The sequence below is a fragment of the Thamnophis elegans genome, chromosome 8 (assembly GCF_009769535.1).
Source record: "Thamnophis elegans isolate rThaEle1 chromosome 8, rThaEle1.pri, whole genome shotgun sequence".
Classification (NCBI taxonomy): domain Eukaryota; kingdom Metazoa; phylum Chordata; class Lepidosauria; order Squamata; family Colubridae; genus Thamnophis; species Thamnophis elegans.
Window position 1 is genome coordinate 26,138,134 of NC_045548.1, and position 19,235 is coordinate 26,157,368.

The 19,235-nt window shown below is 35.3% G+C and overlaps 1 protein-coding gene across 1 annotated transcript in view; it reads left to right on the forward strand.

Moving 5' to 3' along the window:
• Window positions 1-19,235, forward strand: part of LAMA1 (laminin subunit alpha 1) — a 97,331-nt gene that overhangs the window by 29,188 nt on the left and 48,908 nt on the right. The window contains exons 12-26 of the mRNA XM_032222905.1: window positions 995-1,168; window positions 1,908-2,009; window positions 3,307-3,518; window positions 4,923-5,034; window positions 6,329-6,439; window positions 7,149-7,276; window positions 7,925-8,011; window positions 8,806-9,017; window positions 10,006-10,112; window positions 11,327-11,507; window positions 12,241-12,377; window positions 13,720-13,950; window positions 15,300-15,443; window positions 16,401-16,580; window positions 18,270-18,455. Of these exons, the coding sequence (XP_032078796.1) occupies window positions 995-1,168; window positions 1,908-2,009; window positions 3,307-3,518; window positions 4,923-5,034; window positions 6,329-6,439; window positions 7,149-7,276; window positions 7,925-8,011; window positions 8,806-9,017; window positions 10,006-10,112; window positions 11,327-11,507; window positions 12,241-12,377; window positions 13,720-13,950; window positions 15,300-15,443; window positions 16,401-16,580; window positions 18,270-18,455 (2,304 nt within the window). The remainder of the gene's footprint in view (window positions 1-994; window positions 1,169-1,907; window positions 2,010-3,306; window positions 3,519-4,922; window positions 5,035-6,328; window positions 6,440-7,148; window positions 7,277-7,924; window positions 8,012-8,805; window positions 9,018-10,005; window positions 10,113-11,326; window positions 11,508-12,240; window positions 12,378-13,719; window positions 13,951-15,299; window positions 15,444-16,400; window positions 16,581-18,269; window positions 18,456-19,235) is intronic.

Consider the following 19,235-nt stretch of genomic DNA (forward strand, 5'->3'; position numbering starts at 1 on the left):
ATTTAAAATATTTAGTTTTGCAAGTGAGAATTGCAATAATATTGTTCATGCTGCTATTCTAGTAAGATCTGAAAATTGTTCATTTTCTACAGGTGTAATTGGTAACATATATGCTTGGTAACACACACACACATGTATGTATGTATGTGTATATATATATATATATATATATATATGTGTGTGTGTATACATACATACATACATACATACATACACACACACATACACAGTAGCTTTTATATTTTGTATGGGTATAATTGCTAACTTACATATATGCTGCTACTTTCATATATTACTATGAATTGATTTAAATGTATAAACCTATAAAAGTATGAGGCATCTTCGGAAGATGTGTCCAAACCTTCCTAGGTTATCTCTAGTACAGGGGTGTCAAACTGGCAGCCCAGAGGCCAGATTCATTACACGCAGGCCACCCTCACCCAGCTCTGCAAATAGGAAAAATGCTATGAAACATCACATAATGGCAATCTGATGGACAGCTTCTTCAAACCTTTAACCTTAGACTGTCTACTGTTGACCTCACCCCATTCCTAAGAGGTCTATAAGGGGTGTACATAAGCATCCCTGTCCTACTATTCTCTTGTATTCGTATTCATTTCATGTATTCATATTCATGTTTATACTTATATCTGTTATCTAATTCATGCTTGATGAAATAAAATACATTTTTTTAAAAATCTGTGCATGGCATACTACACATGACCTGGGAAAGCCACACGAAGTCTTTGTACTGCCTCATAAACAGCTATTCTGAAATCACATTCCTATATAAAGCATTTTAATGCTTTCATTGTGGAAAAAACTATATCCTGTGGTTTCTATTTTGCTTGGATTACTCTGCCATAACATAATATCATATGGTGGGCCAAATAAAAATAGAGCTTTGCTAAAGCAACACACACACACACAATCACACCCTTTCTCTCTGTTTCTTGATTACTTAAATGCTTGATCATGTTTCTGTTTTATTAAGGTGTCTTCTATGACTGGGTGGGAGATGACAATTCCATATTCTTCAAAAACTATGAAACCTCAAGAAGATCAGTTTGATAAATCTCATCAAATAAGTATTAATGACACTGAGGTTGCAAAAGTACTAAACCCTCCTTATTACTGGTCTGCACCTAAATCATACCTTGGAAATAAGGTAAGTAGTCTGGAGGAAATGTGTCTTTTTTAAGTGTTCTGTGTATGTATAAAGTTTTATGTGTTGCATATTCACTTTATTATGTATATAATGTAATGTTTAAAAATGCATATGGTATCTTTTCCTAGGAATCCTACCATATTAGGATCATTAAAGTTATATCTGGAATATGTCACCTCTGCCTCCCCCCCCCCCCAAGAAATATTGGTGTTGGAATTAAGATGCAAACATCTTAATGCAAAAAGGAATGTGCATTTAAATATAGTAGCTGTTTTTCCATGTCTATATCTTTATTATTTACTCATTGTACAGGAAAGATTTGATTTAAGAAATAATCAGAGAACTGTTGCAAGACACAATTTATATTCCAAACAATCATTACATTTAGGCACTGCAGTTATTTCAAAAACTAAGAATTGGTTTTGAAAGTTTATGATTTTATGTAATGGAAAGATAGTGAAACTAAAAAGAAGTTCAGAATTTAAAAAAAATCAGTAAATGTAGAACTGTCAAGTTAGACATAGATGTTAGAATGTAAGGTTAATATGAAAAATAAGATTTTTCTTAGGATTTATTTCTTTTGAGTCTAATGTAGCATTTTTACAGATAATTTAATAAGAAATCTTAAAAAGGTGAAAACTGTCATTGGATGCAAAATTTATATTTCATCTTCATATTTATAAATGAAAAAGAAGATTAAAAAATAATACTTTTGATTTCTTGCATTTTATGCTTTCAGCTCACTGCCTTTGGTGGCTATTTAAAGTATACCGTGTCATACGATATTCCCATGGACAGTACAGATAGTGACTTGGTATCTAGTGTCGATGTTATTATCCAGGTAATCGTATTAAATGGATAAGGATACAAAGTATTAATGCATAAAGTATTCTGAATGCTCTTGAGGGAGAAAGTTCCTGACTTGGTACAGGTACTCCTTGACTTAGGACCATAATTGAGCCCAAAATTTCTGTTGTTAAGTGAGACATCTGTTGTGAGTTTTGCATCATTTTACAACTTTGCTTGCCTCAGTTGTTAAGTGAAGCACCGCAGTAGATAAGTCAGTAACTCAGTTGTTAAGTGAATCTGTTTCCCCACTGACTTTGTTTGTCAGAAGGTCAGGAAAAAGTGATCACATGACCTTGGGACACAGCAGCGGTCATAAATATGGACCGGTTGCCAAGCGTCCTTTGAATTTTGATCACATGATCATGATGGTGCTACAAAGGTGGTAAGTGTGAAAAAAGTCATGTCACTTTTTTCGGTGCTGTTATAACTTTGAACGGTCACTAAATGAATTGTTGTAAGTCAAGGACTACCTGTAGCTCCTTCTTCTGGTAGCAGTTCTTGTTCCTTTGGAAGTGCTTCCTAGAGGGTCTTCTGAATTTCTGCAGATGGTCCTTTAGTGGAGAGTTGAGAAAAGATACCCTTGCAACAATGAACTTGGAAACCTCCTGTAACATGCAGACTTTTGACTTTTGGTTTTTAAAATTTTCTTTAAAATTAAAAAAATATATATAAATGTGGTGATATTTATGTACTCTGTCAGTGCATCATACTTAAGGACAAGAATGTCTTCTCCATCATGGGGTCTTCCAGTTGTATTGAGACTTGGTTTGGATGGGGAAGTAAAGATGTTAAGTGGTTTTTATGGCTAAGTGGGTTTATTTCCATGAAAATGTGTTTAAATTTATGATCTGGGCATTTCTTAATATTACTTTACACCTGGAAAATAGTATAAGATGGTTTGAAAGAAATTAATGGCGTGCAAAAGGTTTTGAATTTGGATTGTTCAGAATACTTTATTTTAAATCCCAAACACCCCATTTGAGCAGACTTTAGAAAGTGGAAGGTTTTGCACTCGAAAAATAACTTTTTTCAAATCTTGATGAACTTCCAATATAATTGACATATAGATAAAGAGAGATGACATTTGAAACTGATGTTTTCCATTAAGTACAGTTCAGATTCAAAACATATTATACACTCCTAAAGAAATGTAAAGTTTGGAAAAGATAGAGTGGGTTTTGGAAAAAGAGGAATCCTGGGAACCTAGTATGGTTTCCATTAAGTGTAATTTTAAACGATTTCCAATTTTACTTTAGAAATGTATAAAATAACAATACCTGTCATTTCAGGGCAATGGACATATTCTCTCTACAAGATCTGAAGGGCTGTCTTTACAACCATATGAGGAATATTCCAGTACAGTGCATCTTATATCTGAAAACTTTGTTGATTTTAATACGAAGAAGTCAATAGATCGTGACACCCTGATGACTGTTTTAGTTAATGTGACCCATATTCTACTTAGGGCCAGTTACAACACCGCAGAAAAATCTGTATATAGGTAATGTAAAGATTTGTTTAAAATATATATACTTAAGCCATACCAAAAGAATAACAAAAGAATCTCAAGAGGATTTAATGTGCTCCTTTATTAAAATATTCAAACGTTTGGGCAAAGACCTAATTTTCCATAGGATAATATCAGGTTCTCAATTTTTTGTAGTTAAATAGGATTAAGTGGTAGGGAATTTAAAAGAATAACAGACAAATAATTTGACTTGAAATTGCAGTTTCCTGTATTATCCATTACCCATATTTGCCAGGATCCTGGCTGTATTACAAATGTTGTACAGCTCATACTGATTACAATTGGATTTTATTTAGAACTGTTTGTATGTATGTTTGTATGTTTATTACACTTGTATGCCGCCCTATTCCCGAGGGAATCAGGGCAGCTAACAAACAAGGTGGGGAGGGGGGAATACAAACAACAAACAAAGACAAAAACAAATACAAAAAACAGCTTAAAAACAACGCAACAGTTGCAGCAATTCAGGTGGGGCTGGGAACTCATCAGCCCCAGGCCTGCCGGAACAGCCAGGTCTTGATAGCTTTGTGGAAAGCCTGAAGGGTGGTGAGGGTCCGAATCTCCACGGGGAGATCGTTCCAGAGGGCTGGAGCAGCCACAGAGAAGGCCCTCCCCCGAGGGGTCGACAGTCGACATTGGCCAGCGGATGGTATTTGGAGGAGGCCTAATCTGTGGGATCTAATTGGTCGTAGGGAGGTAATTGGCAGGAGGCGGTCTCTCAAGTACCCAGGTCCAATACCATGTAGGGCTTTAAAAGTAACGACTAGCACCTTGAAGCGTGTCCAGAGACCAACAGGCAGCCAGTACAGCTCGCGGAGGATAGGTGTAACATGGGTGTACCGAGGTACACCCACAATCGCTCGCGCGGCTGCATTCTGGATAAACTGAAGTCTCCTAATGCTCTTCAAGGGCTGCCCCATGTAGAGCGCATTACAGTAGCCCAGTCTTGAGGTCACAAGGGCGTGAGTGACTGATCTGAGGGCCTCCCGGTTCAGGTAGGGACGCAATTGGTGCACCAGGCGAACCTGGGCAAGTGTCCCCCTGGTCACAGCCGACAGATGATGTTCTAAAGTCAGCTGTGGGTCCAGGAGGACTCCCAAATTGCGAACCTTGTCTGAGGGGCGTATAATTTCACCCCCCAGCCTGAGAGATGGAATACAAGGCCAATCTTTGGGAGGGAAAAACACAAGCCAGAACTACTGAATGTATAATAGATTGCTAAATGTATCTTATGTGGAAATATGCATTCAGAACAAGAAAGAATGCAAAGTTTTACCTGTACATTTGTGTATTTTGTGGATATGCATTATTTTACACAATGAAAAAAACCCAATACATTGTTTACACCATTAATTTCCAGTTTTTATGTTATTACAGGTTGGACTCTGTGACTTTGGATACAGCAAATGCTAATCTCATAGATCTGTCTTCAGCTGTACATGTAGAATATTGTGAATGTCCACAGGGTTACTCCGGAATATCTTGTGAAGTAATTGCAATATTTTATTTATTTGTTTGTTATGTAATAATATTGCCTCATTTTAAAAATGGGTTTTCCAAAGGGGTCACATGATCAATATCAGTGAACCCATATATAGAAATACAACTGAAAAACATCAGCATGTAATCAAGTGGTAAGAAGTAAAAATCATCAAGCACAGTCAGTGACCACTGAGCAGCAAAACCAAAACAACCCCCCTCCCCAACAAATGTGTTTAAAGTCCATATTTAATAAATATGATCAGAATTAAATAGATTAGAGAATAAAATGTTACTTGCCAGCATTGCCAAAATGGTACAATGATGTGCAGTCTTTACTTCTTTCAGGAATTTCCAAAATTGTAGAGCATTTATCATAAAGATGTCCTTTTCCTCAGCGAATAAGACTTTCAAAAATTGATTGATTGATTTACCTCATTTATTATTTTTATATATGACTCAAAGCAGCAATGCTACTTCTTCCTATTTTCCTCAAAACAATAATCCTGTGAGATGGGTTGGGCTGAGAAGAAATGGCTGACCCAAAGTCACCCAGTCAGCTTTCATGCCTAAATTAGGATTAGATCTCACAGTTTTCTGGTTTCCAGGGCAGCACCTTAACTACTGCACCAAACTGGCTTTTAAGATAATTCTAATAACTGACTCTAACATAGCCACTTAGCATGCATATTAGGACAGTACAGTATGATCCAAAGGGAAAAATATGATTTTTAAAGCATTTCATGGACACCAAAGTGCATACCGTCACCTTTTTTCCTTCAAATTTGGTTTTGTAATACATCCTTAATCTATATAAATTTATTAGAAGTTTACAACAATTAGTCCTCACACAAACTGCCTTTTGACCTGTAGTTTTGAAAAATGCAGTGCCAAAATACCATTTCCTATTCTAGATCTAGATCTAAAATTAAAATTAAAATAATTGTTATTCTTTCTCTTGTGAAAACTGTCATTATTAATTTATTATTTATTAATGAAACTGATAAGGATATTAATATCTTTAGAAAATATTTTCTTTTATATTTTCTTTCTGATAAGAAAGAATTCAGAGAGTTTAGCTCACTTTTGAAATTGTTGTCAGACATAGAGAGAGATCTGCAATCAGGCTTTTGTTAAATTTCCTGAAAAAGCCCTATAGATCCAAAATTGTAAAGTCTTATTTATAGGCAACATCGTTTGATTTGGGTTAATGGGTTTTCAAAATATCACATTATTGAATCCATAAGGTCAGATTTATGATAATTAACATGCTTGTTGCAATTCCTTTTTTATGCTATTTTTAGTCCTGTGTTCCTGGGTACTATCGAGTGGATGCAATACTTTTCGGAGGGATTTGCCTGCCGTGTGATTGCAATGGTCATGCAACTGAGTGTGATAGTCATGGTGTTTGTATTGTAAGTTTGTGTCCTGTTTCTACCATTTCTGGTATATAAAATGTTGAATTTTTAAACATGCATCAAACAAGAAGGGATACACATATTCCTAACCATTTCTGCTACCTTTAAAGCCTGCTCTTTGTGCACATTAAAGTACCTTCGAAGTCTGTCTTTAGTTATAACTAATGTAAAACATATTTTATAAAGAAATCCATCCAAAAAGGCTACAGCTTTTTTCCATTCAAGTCAATGGCCAAATTCCTATAGATCTGGATGGAAAAATACTGGAGCATTTTATTTTACTACATTATTTTATTTTTTGGCCGATCGTCTCATCAAAGTGGCTCTTCTGGGTGGCTCCTAACTGGTAATTAAGTTAGTATTAAATAATGTGGACATTATTTCCAGATAATATTTTGTTATGCATTATTTCTTTAAGGATGGAGTAAAAACATCTAAATGAATTGTATGATTGCCAAATTAAAATACATTTAATTTGCTTTCATTCCCCATCAAAGTAACATGACTAATTTATAAAATCAAATGTGCATATCAGTTCTGCATAAGTTGTTAATGTGAGTTTACAAAAGCTTTTTGCCACTGGCATCCCTGTTTCTTTGTGTTTGTTCTTTGAATACTAAATCTGCATGCTTTTTCATACTGAGCTCCCTCTGGGAATAAAATTCCATCCAAATTAAGTATCAAAAGGCTTCTTGTGTGTTTATAGGCTTGTGAGCATAATACCACAGGGCAATCTTGTGAGCAGTGTTTGCCAGGATTCTACGGAATGCCTTCCAGGGGAACCACAGAAGATTGCCAGCCATGTGCCTGTCCACTGAGAAGTGCTACTAACAAGTAAACTGCTTATTGGAAATGATATATGAAAACTACAGCAATTTCAGACAAGCGGGACCACTAAGGGAAAAGGGAGTGGAGGAAGGAGAATAAGAATGGGGAGAAGAAAAGTCAAGACAAAAATTCCACTTCATTCTTCTGAAATGATCGCTCTTGTTGGCCCAAATGGGGAAGTTTTGTTTTTCTCAGCTTTTTTAAAGTTAAAATCCAGTAGTGTTGTGTGCTGCTGCTCATATTTTTTAAAAAACCTGCTAGCATTTTGCTATTTATATAAAATAATAGTAATTTAAGCTGAGTCTTGCCAAGTGATTGGTAGCAGTCCAGTAAATTGTTTCAAGCATTCTGGAGGAGTTTATCTTTTAAAGGATTTTAAAGGTTTTCTCTCTTAAGTACTGAATCTTTCAGATACTATAAAGTTGTTTTAAGCAGATAGACATGCATGTAGCTAAGAATGAAATTGTGTATATACTTACATAGTTATAACACAATTTGAAACAGTAATGAGTGTGGCTTGACTTTGAATAGGCACATACAGGATTGCACACTGCTTGTATTGTCCACTAATTACTACATTGTGCAGTCATGAACTATGCATGTATTTGATGTATTAACTTTATATAATCTATATCATAAGTTGTTTATTTTTAGTTTCAGTCCTACTTGTCATTTGGATAGCAGAGGTGAAGTTGTCTGTGATAAATGCGCTCCAGGTTATTCAGGAGTCAGATGTGAAAGGTATGGAGTAGCAGAAATTGTTGTTTAGTTAAATATAATTAAACATAACTACAGCTTTATTTCTATCCTATTTTAAAAATCATTTTTGAAATGCATTTTAATTGTAATAGTGATAGAGATTCCATGACAGAAGTGCATTTGGAATATGACAATATTTATCTTTATTATGATCATATTAGTTCTTGTGAACTCCTCACTATTCATATTCAATACTTTTGGGATTCCTGTTATCAAGTACATGTTGTCCTCAACTTGCAACAGTTCATTTAGTGACCATTTAGTGAAGTTGCAATAGCTTAAAAAATGACTTATGCACTCCGGAGGCCCCATTTTGGTCCTGGATGACTCTGGAGGCCCCAGTTTGGGCCTAGAAGGCCTCCTGGGCCACTCTGGAGGCTCGGTTTTGAGCCTGGATGACTCCAGAGGCCCCGGTTTGGGCCTAGAAGGCCTCCTGGGCCATTCTGGAGGCCTCATTTTGAGCCTGGATGACTCCGGAGACCCCGTTTTGGGCTTGGATGGCCTCCTGGGGCACTCAGGAGTCCAAAAGCTGTTATAGGAGTGTGCATGTACCCTGCCCTCACTCCTTTTTTTGCTAGCAGAGGCAAAGTGGGCCGGTCCTTTGCCATTTCCAGACCGGCCCCGTGGGCCAGATCTAAGCAGTAAGCACTCAACTAAGCCTTGAGTTTGACACCCCTGATCTAAAAAGATTCACTGTATCAGTAAGATGGGTGGCATTATAAACAAACCAAACAACAAACTTCTACTTTGATGCAATTGTCCTATCTTATATGCAGATGTACAAATGGATATTATGGCAATCCTTTATTGCCAGGAAAACCTTGTATTCCTTGTGACTGCAATGGCAATGTAAACCCATTGGAAGATGGCCACTGTCATTCAGTTACAGGGGAGTGTTTGAAATGCATTGGAAATACTGTGGGACGTCACTGTGAAAGGTGTGCTGATGGCTATTATGGGGATGCAGTGACCAACAAACATTGTTATGGTGAGTTCCTCATGATCAATTAAATATAAAGTATTTTTTAGTTGACTCAGCCATGTTGACCAGATTGACCCCCTGATACTAAACACTTTCACTGGGGGCATCATACATTGTTTTGAACTGATGAACTTTTCATAGACTTTGCCAAAGCATTTTGTTTTACAACAAGGAAATTTCTTACAATTGTTGATCTTAAGATTACAGTGAAGAATACATATTTCTAATTTTAAAATGTGTGGCGGTTTTCAATACAGTACTTATTTTCAGTTTCTTATCAATAATGACCAATCAACAATGTATGTCCTTTTTCTGCATTTGAGCTCTCCCCACCCCAAGGTTGTGAGGCATCATAAACACATTTTACTGTGTTTTTTGGAGTATAAGACGCACCAAGATTTTGAAGAGGCAAATTTTAAAAAAAGTTTTTGCACTCTGCAGACTTCCCAAAAAGGCCCATTTTTCACAAAAACGGGCCCATTTTTTGTCAAAAAAAAGGGCATGCATAGCCTTTAGGAGGCTTATAGAGTGCTCCTGGGGCCTGGGGGGGAGGGCAAAATATGACACATTTTTCACTCATTTTTGGCCTCCCCAGTCCCCAGGAGCACTCTAGAAGCCTCCTAAAGGCTATGCAGGGCCATTTTTGCAAAGGGGGTGGGGTTTCAGGAGGCCAAAAATGCTGTATTCAGTTTATAAGATGCACCCAGATTTTCACCCTCTTTTTTGAGGGAAAAAGGTTCATCTTATAGTCCAAAAAATATGGTACCCATTAATAAAACCAGAGAACTCTCCTTCGAGTAGAAATACAGTTGGAGTTCCTTGGATTGCAACATTAATTTCTTTTTCCAAAGATATAAATTTAAAACAATAATGCCCAGACTATAGAAAAAAAAGAAATTGAATTCTGCATTTTATTTGGAGGGGAAAAGTATATTATAGTTACTATTATGTATTTTGTCACAATAATAATCATCTTTTCTCTTTGTTTTCTAAGCTTGTGAATGTGACATAAATGGCTCAGTTTCCAACATCTGTCATCATGAAACTGGCCTCTGCCAATGCAAAGCCAATGTAGTCGGAAAGAGATGTGATAAATGCTTGGTAAAAAAAACCCAGCAATTACGTTACTAACACATTATGTTTTTACAAATTGTTTGTACAAAAGATCTAACAATGTACATATATACACATATATTTAAACTTCAGCATAATGGTGAAATGATCTAGATGTAATTCATAGTTACTGAAAGGTAAAATCAAATTAATTTGATACACCAAAAAGGGATTTTATTCTTTTTTGCTTGAAGTCATACTGCCCATCGAGAGATCATAACAGACTGGCCTAATTTTAGTTCCAGATATCTTGTGGAATAGAGCCTTCTCATCACCCTACATAATTTACATTTGTCTTTTTTTTTTCTTTATTCAAAATACAGCTGGCATCTGCAAGGCAGGAATGCTGGGAAGTGACAAAAACATATTTCCCAGCCTCCAAGGAATTCTGAGACCAGTTTTATAAATAAAGTTGATTGAAAAAAAAGTAACATTTAAAATGATAGTCATATTGTCTGTGTGAATGCAGCAAGACTGTTGGCTAAAGTTAAAGCTTCAGATAATCGAAATATCGCTTTATCATTAAACTTTAGGTGTTTTTCATATTAATTTATAATTAAGAAATGAAAAAGAGCAAAATAGAAACAGATGTCCTTCTCACCTCCAGAAAGTCATACTTGAATTGGTGTAATCAAAATCTTTATTATCATAGTGTCTTATCCTCTTGTCACATTTTAGAATTGACCATGCATTAAAAATATAAAGGCTAAAATTATATAGCCAGAGGATCTGGCATTAATTAGGAATTAAATAAGCTTTTTCTCTCACCAATCTTAAATACACCTTTGAAAGTAGTTTGATGTTTCAACACTTCTAGCTATCAAAATATTAATAACCTAACACGTTTAGGAGCTGTTTATATGCTAGTAAAAGATTGTACTTTCCCTTGAAATATTAAATTTGACAGTATTTAATTGGTTTTGGCTAATCAACCTGATCTTAATGTATTTCTACATTTTGACATATATTAGTAGATGGTTGACTGTTCAAATGTTTCATTATTATTTTTTTAGAAGAATCCCAGGGCATTACTTTTAGAAGTACCCAAATACTTTTTATTTTAAATTTTTGCGTGCTGTAAAAAGTAGAGAGGATAAACACTCCTTTCTAATGTGCTTCCAAGCAAGAGTCTATAAAAAATGTGGTATTAGAAGAGGAGGAAGATGATTTAAAATGTACCCAAATACTTTTCTTTCTTACAGTTTGGTTATTATGGCCTCAGTACTACAGGTAGTTGCCTTCCCTGCCATTGCAGTAAAATTGGCTCAGCTGAAGAAGATTGTAATGAAGGAGGACAGTGTCGCTGTGCACTAGGAGTGGCTGGAGACAAGTGTCATAATTGTGCTCCAGGGTTTTATGCATTTCAGGAGGGTGGTTGCAAACGTAAGTTTTAGCTCATTAGCAGAGCTTGCAATAACTAAAATTGTTCTAAAAGTGAAAACAGCTCATTGCCCAGGAGCTGCAAACAAGGCTATCAAAGTAATATAAAATGCCTCTTTGAAGATATTCATGTTGTCACTTTAACATGAAGAATTGTTCTATCTAACCTGTTTTTAGATCTTGTGATAGCTACAATATAGTTATTTTATATTTATTTATTAGATTTTTATCCTTCCTTTATTACTCTTCAAGTAACTCAAAGCAGTGAACATACTTAACACTCTTTCCTCCTCCTAGTTTTCTTATGACAATGACTTTGTGAGATGGTTTGGCCTGAGAAAGAATGAGTGGCCCAAAGCCACCCAGCTGGTTTTCATGTCCAAGGCTAGACTAGAACTCATAGTCTCCTGGTTTCTAGGCCAGCACCAAACTATACCAAACTGAGTTTCTCTGCCTCTCTCTTTTCTCTTTCATATTAGGAAGCTGGTCCATTTTAATAGTGAATACAGATGGAAAATATTAGTTAATAAAGAAAAAAACACATCACATTTACTTGCAAAACATTTATTTGATACAGGCACAATAGTGGATGGAAGAAATTTCTTTTTAATAAAAATTGAAAAATAAATGTTAGGATTTCACAAGGCATTGATTTTCAGAATTCTTAAATCCTAGATAAAAAAAAAGAACTAATAATTCTTCTAGTTTACTTGTTTCTGTCCTGCCCTAATTGCAGCTTGTGATTGTGCTCATACTCACAATACTTGTGATAAAGATTCGGGACAATGCATTTGTCCTCCTCATACAACTGGAGAAAAATGTGAACTCTGTGAAGAAAATTTCTGGGGTCATGATACAGAAAAGGGATGCAAGGTAATGTGCTTGTTGTAATATGTTAAAAAAGGAAATCAAGAATTTTTGAAAAGTTGAATGAAATTTAATGAATTATTTTATATAAAAATATACATATTATGTTTCTTTCTACCATGTGTTATTTTAGAGAAGTTTCCTCTTTTTTCAAATGCATCTAAATGGATAGTTAGATGATGGATGGATGGATGGATGGATGGATGGATGGATGGATGGATGACCAGGTTAAACTAAGATAAAATCTATCATACAAACCACAAAATACTTGAGTATAAGTAAAATAATGCAGCACAAAGGCTTCACCTAAAATTAATTCTTAAGGTTAAGAAAAAATATTAAAATTATAAATGAATTCTAAAAATAGAAAATCAATCAAGTTCAGGATATAGAAAAAATATTTTACAAAATCTTATAATCTAAAATACTAATATGTTGAAGGTGATCATTTATACATGATCAAAGATTGTTGGAGCAAATACAAAGATATGACTCTTGTAGATCAATTGGGCACATTCATATCTGCTATACAAAATGTTGCTACATTATGTGTAATAAGGCTTTTTTTGCCTGATGAAAGAAAATTAATGTAAGATTTCTCAGAAGGACTGGACCTGAGAATCCCTTTTCTACTGTAGTACAAATGGTCAATTCACAATTTTATTTTTGCTAATCTAACATTTATACAATGCAAATGTAAATATCTCAATTACTGAATTTCTAAATTATTCTCTAATATGCTAGTTAAACTGTAAGAAATCTTGCTATCACAATCTTTTACACTACCTATAAAAAAGATTGTATAGAAAAATTTTATTTTTCACATTGTATAGTATATTATCTTTTTGTAATACACTATAGCTTCTCATTTAAAACCCGCATTGAAAATATTGTATAAGCAAGCAATTTATCTAGCAATTTTAACCATATTACAATTACAATAATTTAATAGATAATGTAGAGCAACAACAATCCTTTGATGTTTCCTGAAACTTTCTGAATTTGCCCAATTCCATCCTAGATTTACAATTTTAAAACCTAGGGAATTTTTCTAAATGGATCACCTCAAGAAACTGTATTTTTCCTCTTCCTATTTCAATTGACTGATTTCATTACAGTCAACTGTATTGCACCTTAAAATCACTACTACAAAGGTATATTTGAAAATTAATTTGAGCCAACTTTTAAAATGAGTTCTAATAATATTTTTAGAGAATGTTTCTCTTATAGCAAAACAAACAAAGGGTCTTGTCAAAGAACACAATACTGATGAGTTTTTAATGACTGCCAAAAGTAATTTGTAAACATGGCCTTTTCAAATTACAGGATTCTATCCTTTCTTTTTCAGGCTTGCAATTGTAGTCATTTAGGTTCTCTCAGTCTCCAGTGTGACCAGTTGACTTCTCAGTGCCAATGTAAGCAAGGATATGGAGGGGACAGGTGTTCCCTGTGTGCTTTAGGTTACAGGGACTATCCTGATTGTATCCCTTGTGACTGTGATATCCGTGGGAGTAAAGCAGAGATGTGCAATCAAGGAATCTGCAGCTGTGAAGAGGAAACGGGTGTGTGTGTTTGCAAGGTATAGCATAATAAGATAAATAATAATAGCAATAACAGTGGACTTATATACTGCTTCATAGGGCTTTCAGCCCTCTCTAAGCGGTTTACAGAGTCAGCATATTGCCCCCAACAACAATCCAGGTCCTCATTTTACCCACCTCGGAAGGATGGAAGGCTGAGTCAACCCTGAGCCGGTGAGATTTGAACCGCTGAACTGCTGATCTAGCAGTCAGCCTGCAGTGCTGCATTTAACCACTGCACCAGTATTGGCCTATTAGGATTTTCGTAATAGCAATAGCAACTTAGACTTATGTACCACTTTACAGTGCTTTACAGCCCTCTCTAAGTGGTTTACAGAGTCAGCCTCTTGCCCCCAACAATCTGGGTCCTCATTTTACCGACCTCGGAAAGATGGAAGGCTGAGTCAACCTTCAGCTGGTGAGAATTGAACTGCCGAAGAATAGGCAGTCAGCAGTCAGCAGACATAGCCTGCAGTCACTGCACCATCATGGCCCTTATTGTTTCTAATCATGGTTGTATACTGTACAAAAGAGAGAAAGATAAAGTCTAAAGAAACTTTCGGTAATCTTTTGAAGCAGGAGGAATTGGGAAGCATTGTAAAGGTACTTCTGCAAAAAACCCAAAATTCCTTATTCACTTTGCCATTACATCAAAAAGGGAATTAAAAAAATGAAAAACTTACCCCAAACAACCTCATGCCACAATTCTGGTGAAAGAGAAGAGGAAACCAATGGAACCGTTGTCAGTTTTACCCAAAGTATTTCTCTTAAGAGACCTGCTAAAGAATTAAGGGAATATAAAATTGAAGACATGGACATTCTAAATCTCTTTCAAGACTCAGCTTTGCAGGTTAAAAAGTTTTTGTCCAGTTTAGATACACCTGAACTGAGCCATAAATATATTTAATATGATCACAGAAGTTTGGCCTTCTTTTAAAGTGGGGCAGAGTCCTCATGGAAAAGTGAGTTGGCTAGAACTAATATATGGGGAATAATTGCAAGCTCCTATCAGTATCTTATAGAATTATTTATTTATTTATTTGTTAAACACATTTATATGCCACCCAATCCCGAAGGACTCCGGGCGGCTTACAAAAATAAAGAGAAAAACACATAACGAAACACGTAACGAAAGAAACAGTTTAAAAACAGCAACACCTCGTACATTCATGATAATCGGGGCTGGACTACAAAAGTGAGGTCAACAGCCCCAGGCCTGCCGGAACAGCCAAGTTTTTACAGCTTTCCTGAAGGCATACATACTATATATCTATTGTCCACATACTATTAAGGCCACAAAAAATATTAAAATCATTATTGTCTGATGCTGATCATGATCTTGTTTCAGGAAAATGTGTTTGGATTGCACTGCAATGAATGCAAAAGCGGGACCTTTGCTCTACATGCTGTAAATCCTTTGGGATGCACCCCTTGCTTCTGTTCTGGCATGACAGAACTCTGTGCAGAAGTAGAAGGTTATGTGCGAGTTCCGGTTAGTAAAGTGTACTAGTTGTCTTTTCTTGCTATTCTAATTTCTTCCTCACGTGATCACACGTCTTCTTGTAAACCATTTGGATTGCAGCTAGGGTGGGAATACACCAGAATCAGAGGTGGAATTCAGCAGGTTCTGACCAGTTCTGGAGAACCGGTAGTGGAAATTTTGATTAGTTTGGAGAAACAGTAAATACCACCTCTGACTAGCCCAGCACCCATCTATTCTCTGCCTCCCGAGTTCCAGTTGATCAGGAGGGAATGGAGATTTTACAGTATCCTTCCCCTGCCATGCCCATCAAGCCATGCCCACAGAACTGGTAGTAAAAAAATTTGAATACTACCACTGACTAGAATGTTTGGAACAGTATTAATGTTTCCTAATATTATGTTTAGAATTTTGCCGCTATCAAGAATTTAATTATTTTATTCTATTTTAGAATTTGATTTAGACATATCCAACTCCTAGTTAGTTTATTTTGCTACTTTTAATTTTCTTAAAATTTGTTGCAAGCTGTCCTGGTTGATTGAAAGTTCAATACAAATCTTAAATAACTCAACTGCACTTATTTATATGCATTTCATTTGCAGGCAAGTTTATACTGTGTTGAATTGTCTTTACTGTAGGATTCTCTATGCATCTTTAAACCCAACCAGTGCTTTTTGTCTAAGGAATGCAGTTTATCTAAGTTTTGTTTCTTTTTGCTTTCTTTTCCTGCATCCTTAGCTTCAGCTGGTTTATATAACTATAGCTAGAAGGAGAAAAATATCAATGTGCATTGAACAGGGAAGCACCTTTATTCTAATACAAAATGTAAGCTGCATTAATAAAATTGCTCCCAAATTTCAAAGGATGGGTGATTTGTTAGTTGTTTTCAGGAAGCATGTGAAACCTTTCTTAGTCTGACCCCATATGTAGTTCATTTTAAATGGATAACTGGTTGGCTTGGTATTGCAGGTAACACTGACTCCAGAACAGGAACTATTACACGTGGTTTCTCTTAGTAACTTTACTGGAACAAGTGAAGGTGTATTTTTTCAATTTCCAGACATAGTAATGGATGCGGCAACAGTCCGCCAATACTTGAATGCAGAACCCTTTTACTGGAAATTACCAGATCAGTTCCAGGGAAACCAGGTAAATATTTATTTTTCTGTCTCCCCTGTGGATAAGTCCGCAACTGAGTATCTAAAATTCTGAAGAGAATTCACTGTGTATTTCTGACTACTTACATTCATTCATATATGTTCACTGTACGTTCACAGCAAAACTATTAACATTTTATATATCTTTGTTTTTTTGAGATCACATAATATATGTAAGACTGCTTGCAGAATTTTGAAAGCTACTAGATTCAATAGAATCTAAAATCAGAGTGAAAATTCAGAGACAGAGACTATGGCATATTTCTGGGGTTGTAGCTAGTACTGTCATTGAAGGCTTAACAAAATGCCCAGGTTTTCTGAACTGATGCTGACTTAGCTGACCTGTCTGATGTGTTGGTAGTTGTTTAACATAATTGCTACCTGGATTTTAAACCATGGTTTTAAAAAGTCCATGCTTTTTAAAGCATTTAAAGCATGGATGCGGTGGCTAAGACACTGATCTTGTCGATCAGAAGGTCGGAAGTTCAGCGGTTAGAATCCCTAGTGCCATGTAACAGAGTGAGCTACCTTTACTTGTCCCAGCTTCTGTCAACCAAGCAGTTCGAAAGCATGTAAAAATACAAGTAGAAAAAGAGGGACCACTTTTGGTGGGAAGGTAACAGCATTCCATGCGCCTTCAGCATTTAGTCATGCTAGACACATGACCACAGAGACATCTTCAGACAGCATTGGCTCTTCGGCTTTGAAATGTAGATGAGTGCTGCCCGCTAGAGTCGGGAACGACTAGCACATATGTGCGGGGGGAGCCTTTGTATTTACTTTTTTATTTTTCTGCAAGGAAGATGAATATGGTGTGTTTTGGGGACAAGGTTTACCATAATGTGAACTGTACTTCCCCTGGGGAATCTTTTAGTTGTACATTTTTACAATAATCTATATTTCCTAAGTTTCATTGTATTCTTTATTGTGTTTATTCTTGTATTTGGATTTTTAGAGAAGGTGTGTATATTAAGGTTATACTAAAGGGAGGTGTGATGGAAAACGTTTAAGGTCTTCTGTTTGCTAAGAATACGGTAATAGAAAAGTTGCTATTGCAAGCAAGCAAATAATGAAAGGAAGTGATTAAAAGGTGACTAAAACTAAGAGGTAGAGAAAAAAATGAAATGATCCAAGAAGTTGAGAAGCAAGGATATAAACTATTATTGGGTTCTGTTAAATTACATATCTTATTGTAACAGATGTTAAAATAAGTTTTTACCTGTGTGTACCAAATTACAGTATATTGCAACATAATTCTTCACCTCATTTCCCCCCATATTCTCAGGTGGAGAAGCTTTTAAAGTTTTACTTTTACTTTTCTAGAAGGACATGCAATTGTTAACTTTAGATTATTTTAAACATATTTGTTTGAAATCTTAGATTCCTGAACTGGTTTTTAAAAAACTGAATGTAGGTTAAGTTGATTATAGTTCTTGATTCAGATGAAATGGAAAGCAAAAAACAAAACCCAATTATATTGACTATATTGGAGAATAAGAAATTCTTGCTTGATTTGTAAATGAAGTCAATACATGAAAAGTATTAGGAAAAAAAAGATGATTCTGGATATCAGATTTTGGAGCAGACCAAGAGGAAAAAGATGGTCTGCTATCAATCTAGATTTTAGCTAAAATACTTCAAAAATGTCTCAAATTAACAATATAATTATTTATCCAAACAGCTCATGGCATATGGTGGGAAATTGAAATATTCAGTAGCTTTTTATGCTCTGGATGGTCTTGGAACTGCAAATCTTGAACCACAAGTTCTGATTAAGGGAGGTCACCCTAGGAAACAGGTCATCTACGTAGATATTCCTGCTCCAGAAAATGGATTAAGGCAAAATGAAGAGATACTAATGATGGAGGTGAGACTAAAATTTTGGTTATATATGTAGAAATGTATCTAGAATTTTTGCTCACAGTTGAAAAGAGGCCTTGTTTGCTCTTTACTTTTTTGTGTGAAAATTGAAAAATCACCAACCATGTTTTTTCAGGTTATTTATCTTTTATAATATAAGTTGTATGACATCATCATGTGACATACTAAAATATCTTATGTCCAAGAAAAATGTCCTTATTCTCTTTCAAATATTGATTGGCAACATATAAAACTGTGAATGAAACCCAATTTGAAGAGCTAATATTCTATCCAAGATTGTAAACTATATCACTCTAGAATTATTTTAATATAAATGTGTATTAGAAGTTATATATGTAATGTACATACATGCATTTATAATACATACATTCATACATAAACTGTCACAGAACCAAAAGCGGGAATACAATGTCAGAATTGGTTTGCAAATTCTTGCACAACCATTACTGAAAGACTTGTTGCTGAGCAACATTGAAATAAAAAGTATAAGGTTTTCAGTGTATACATTTTATGACTTGAAGAGTGCACAAATATTATCACAGTCATTGCATAAGCAATGGGTTTAAATCTATCAAATAATATTCTTTTGCTAGATACTATCCACCGCTCTTGGAGGTATCTACTATACTTTGAGCTGAAGAGATTTTCTTGCATCAGTCTTGCTCCTTAGAGCCTTGTCAGGATGCATCTGTCTCTGAAAATAACTTTCAACATCTTTCAAATGTAGCATAGTAATTTAGAATATGCTTAATGTTTGTTACTCTAG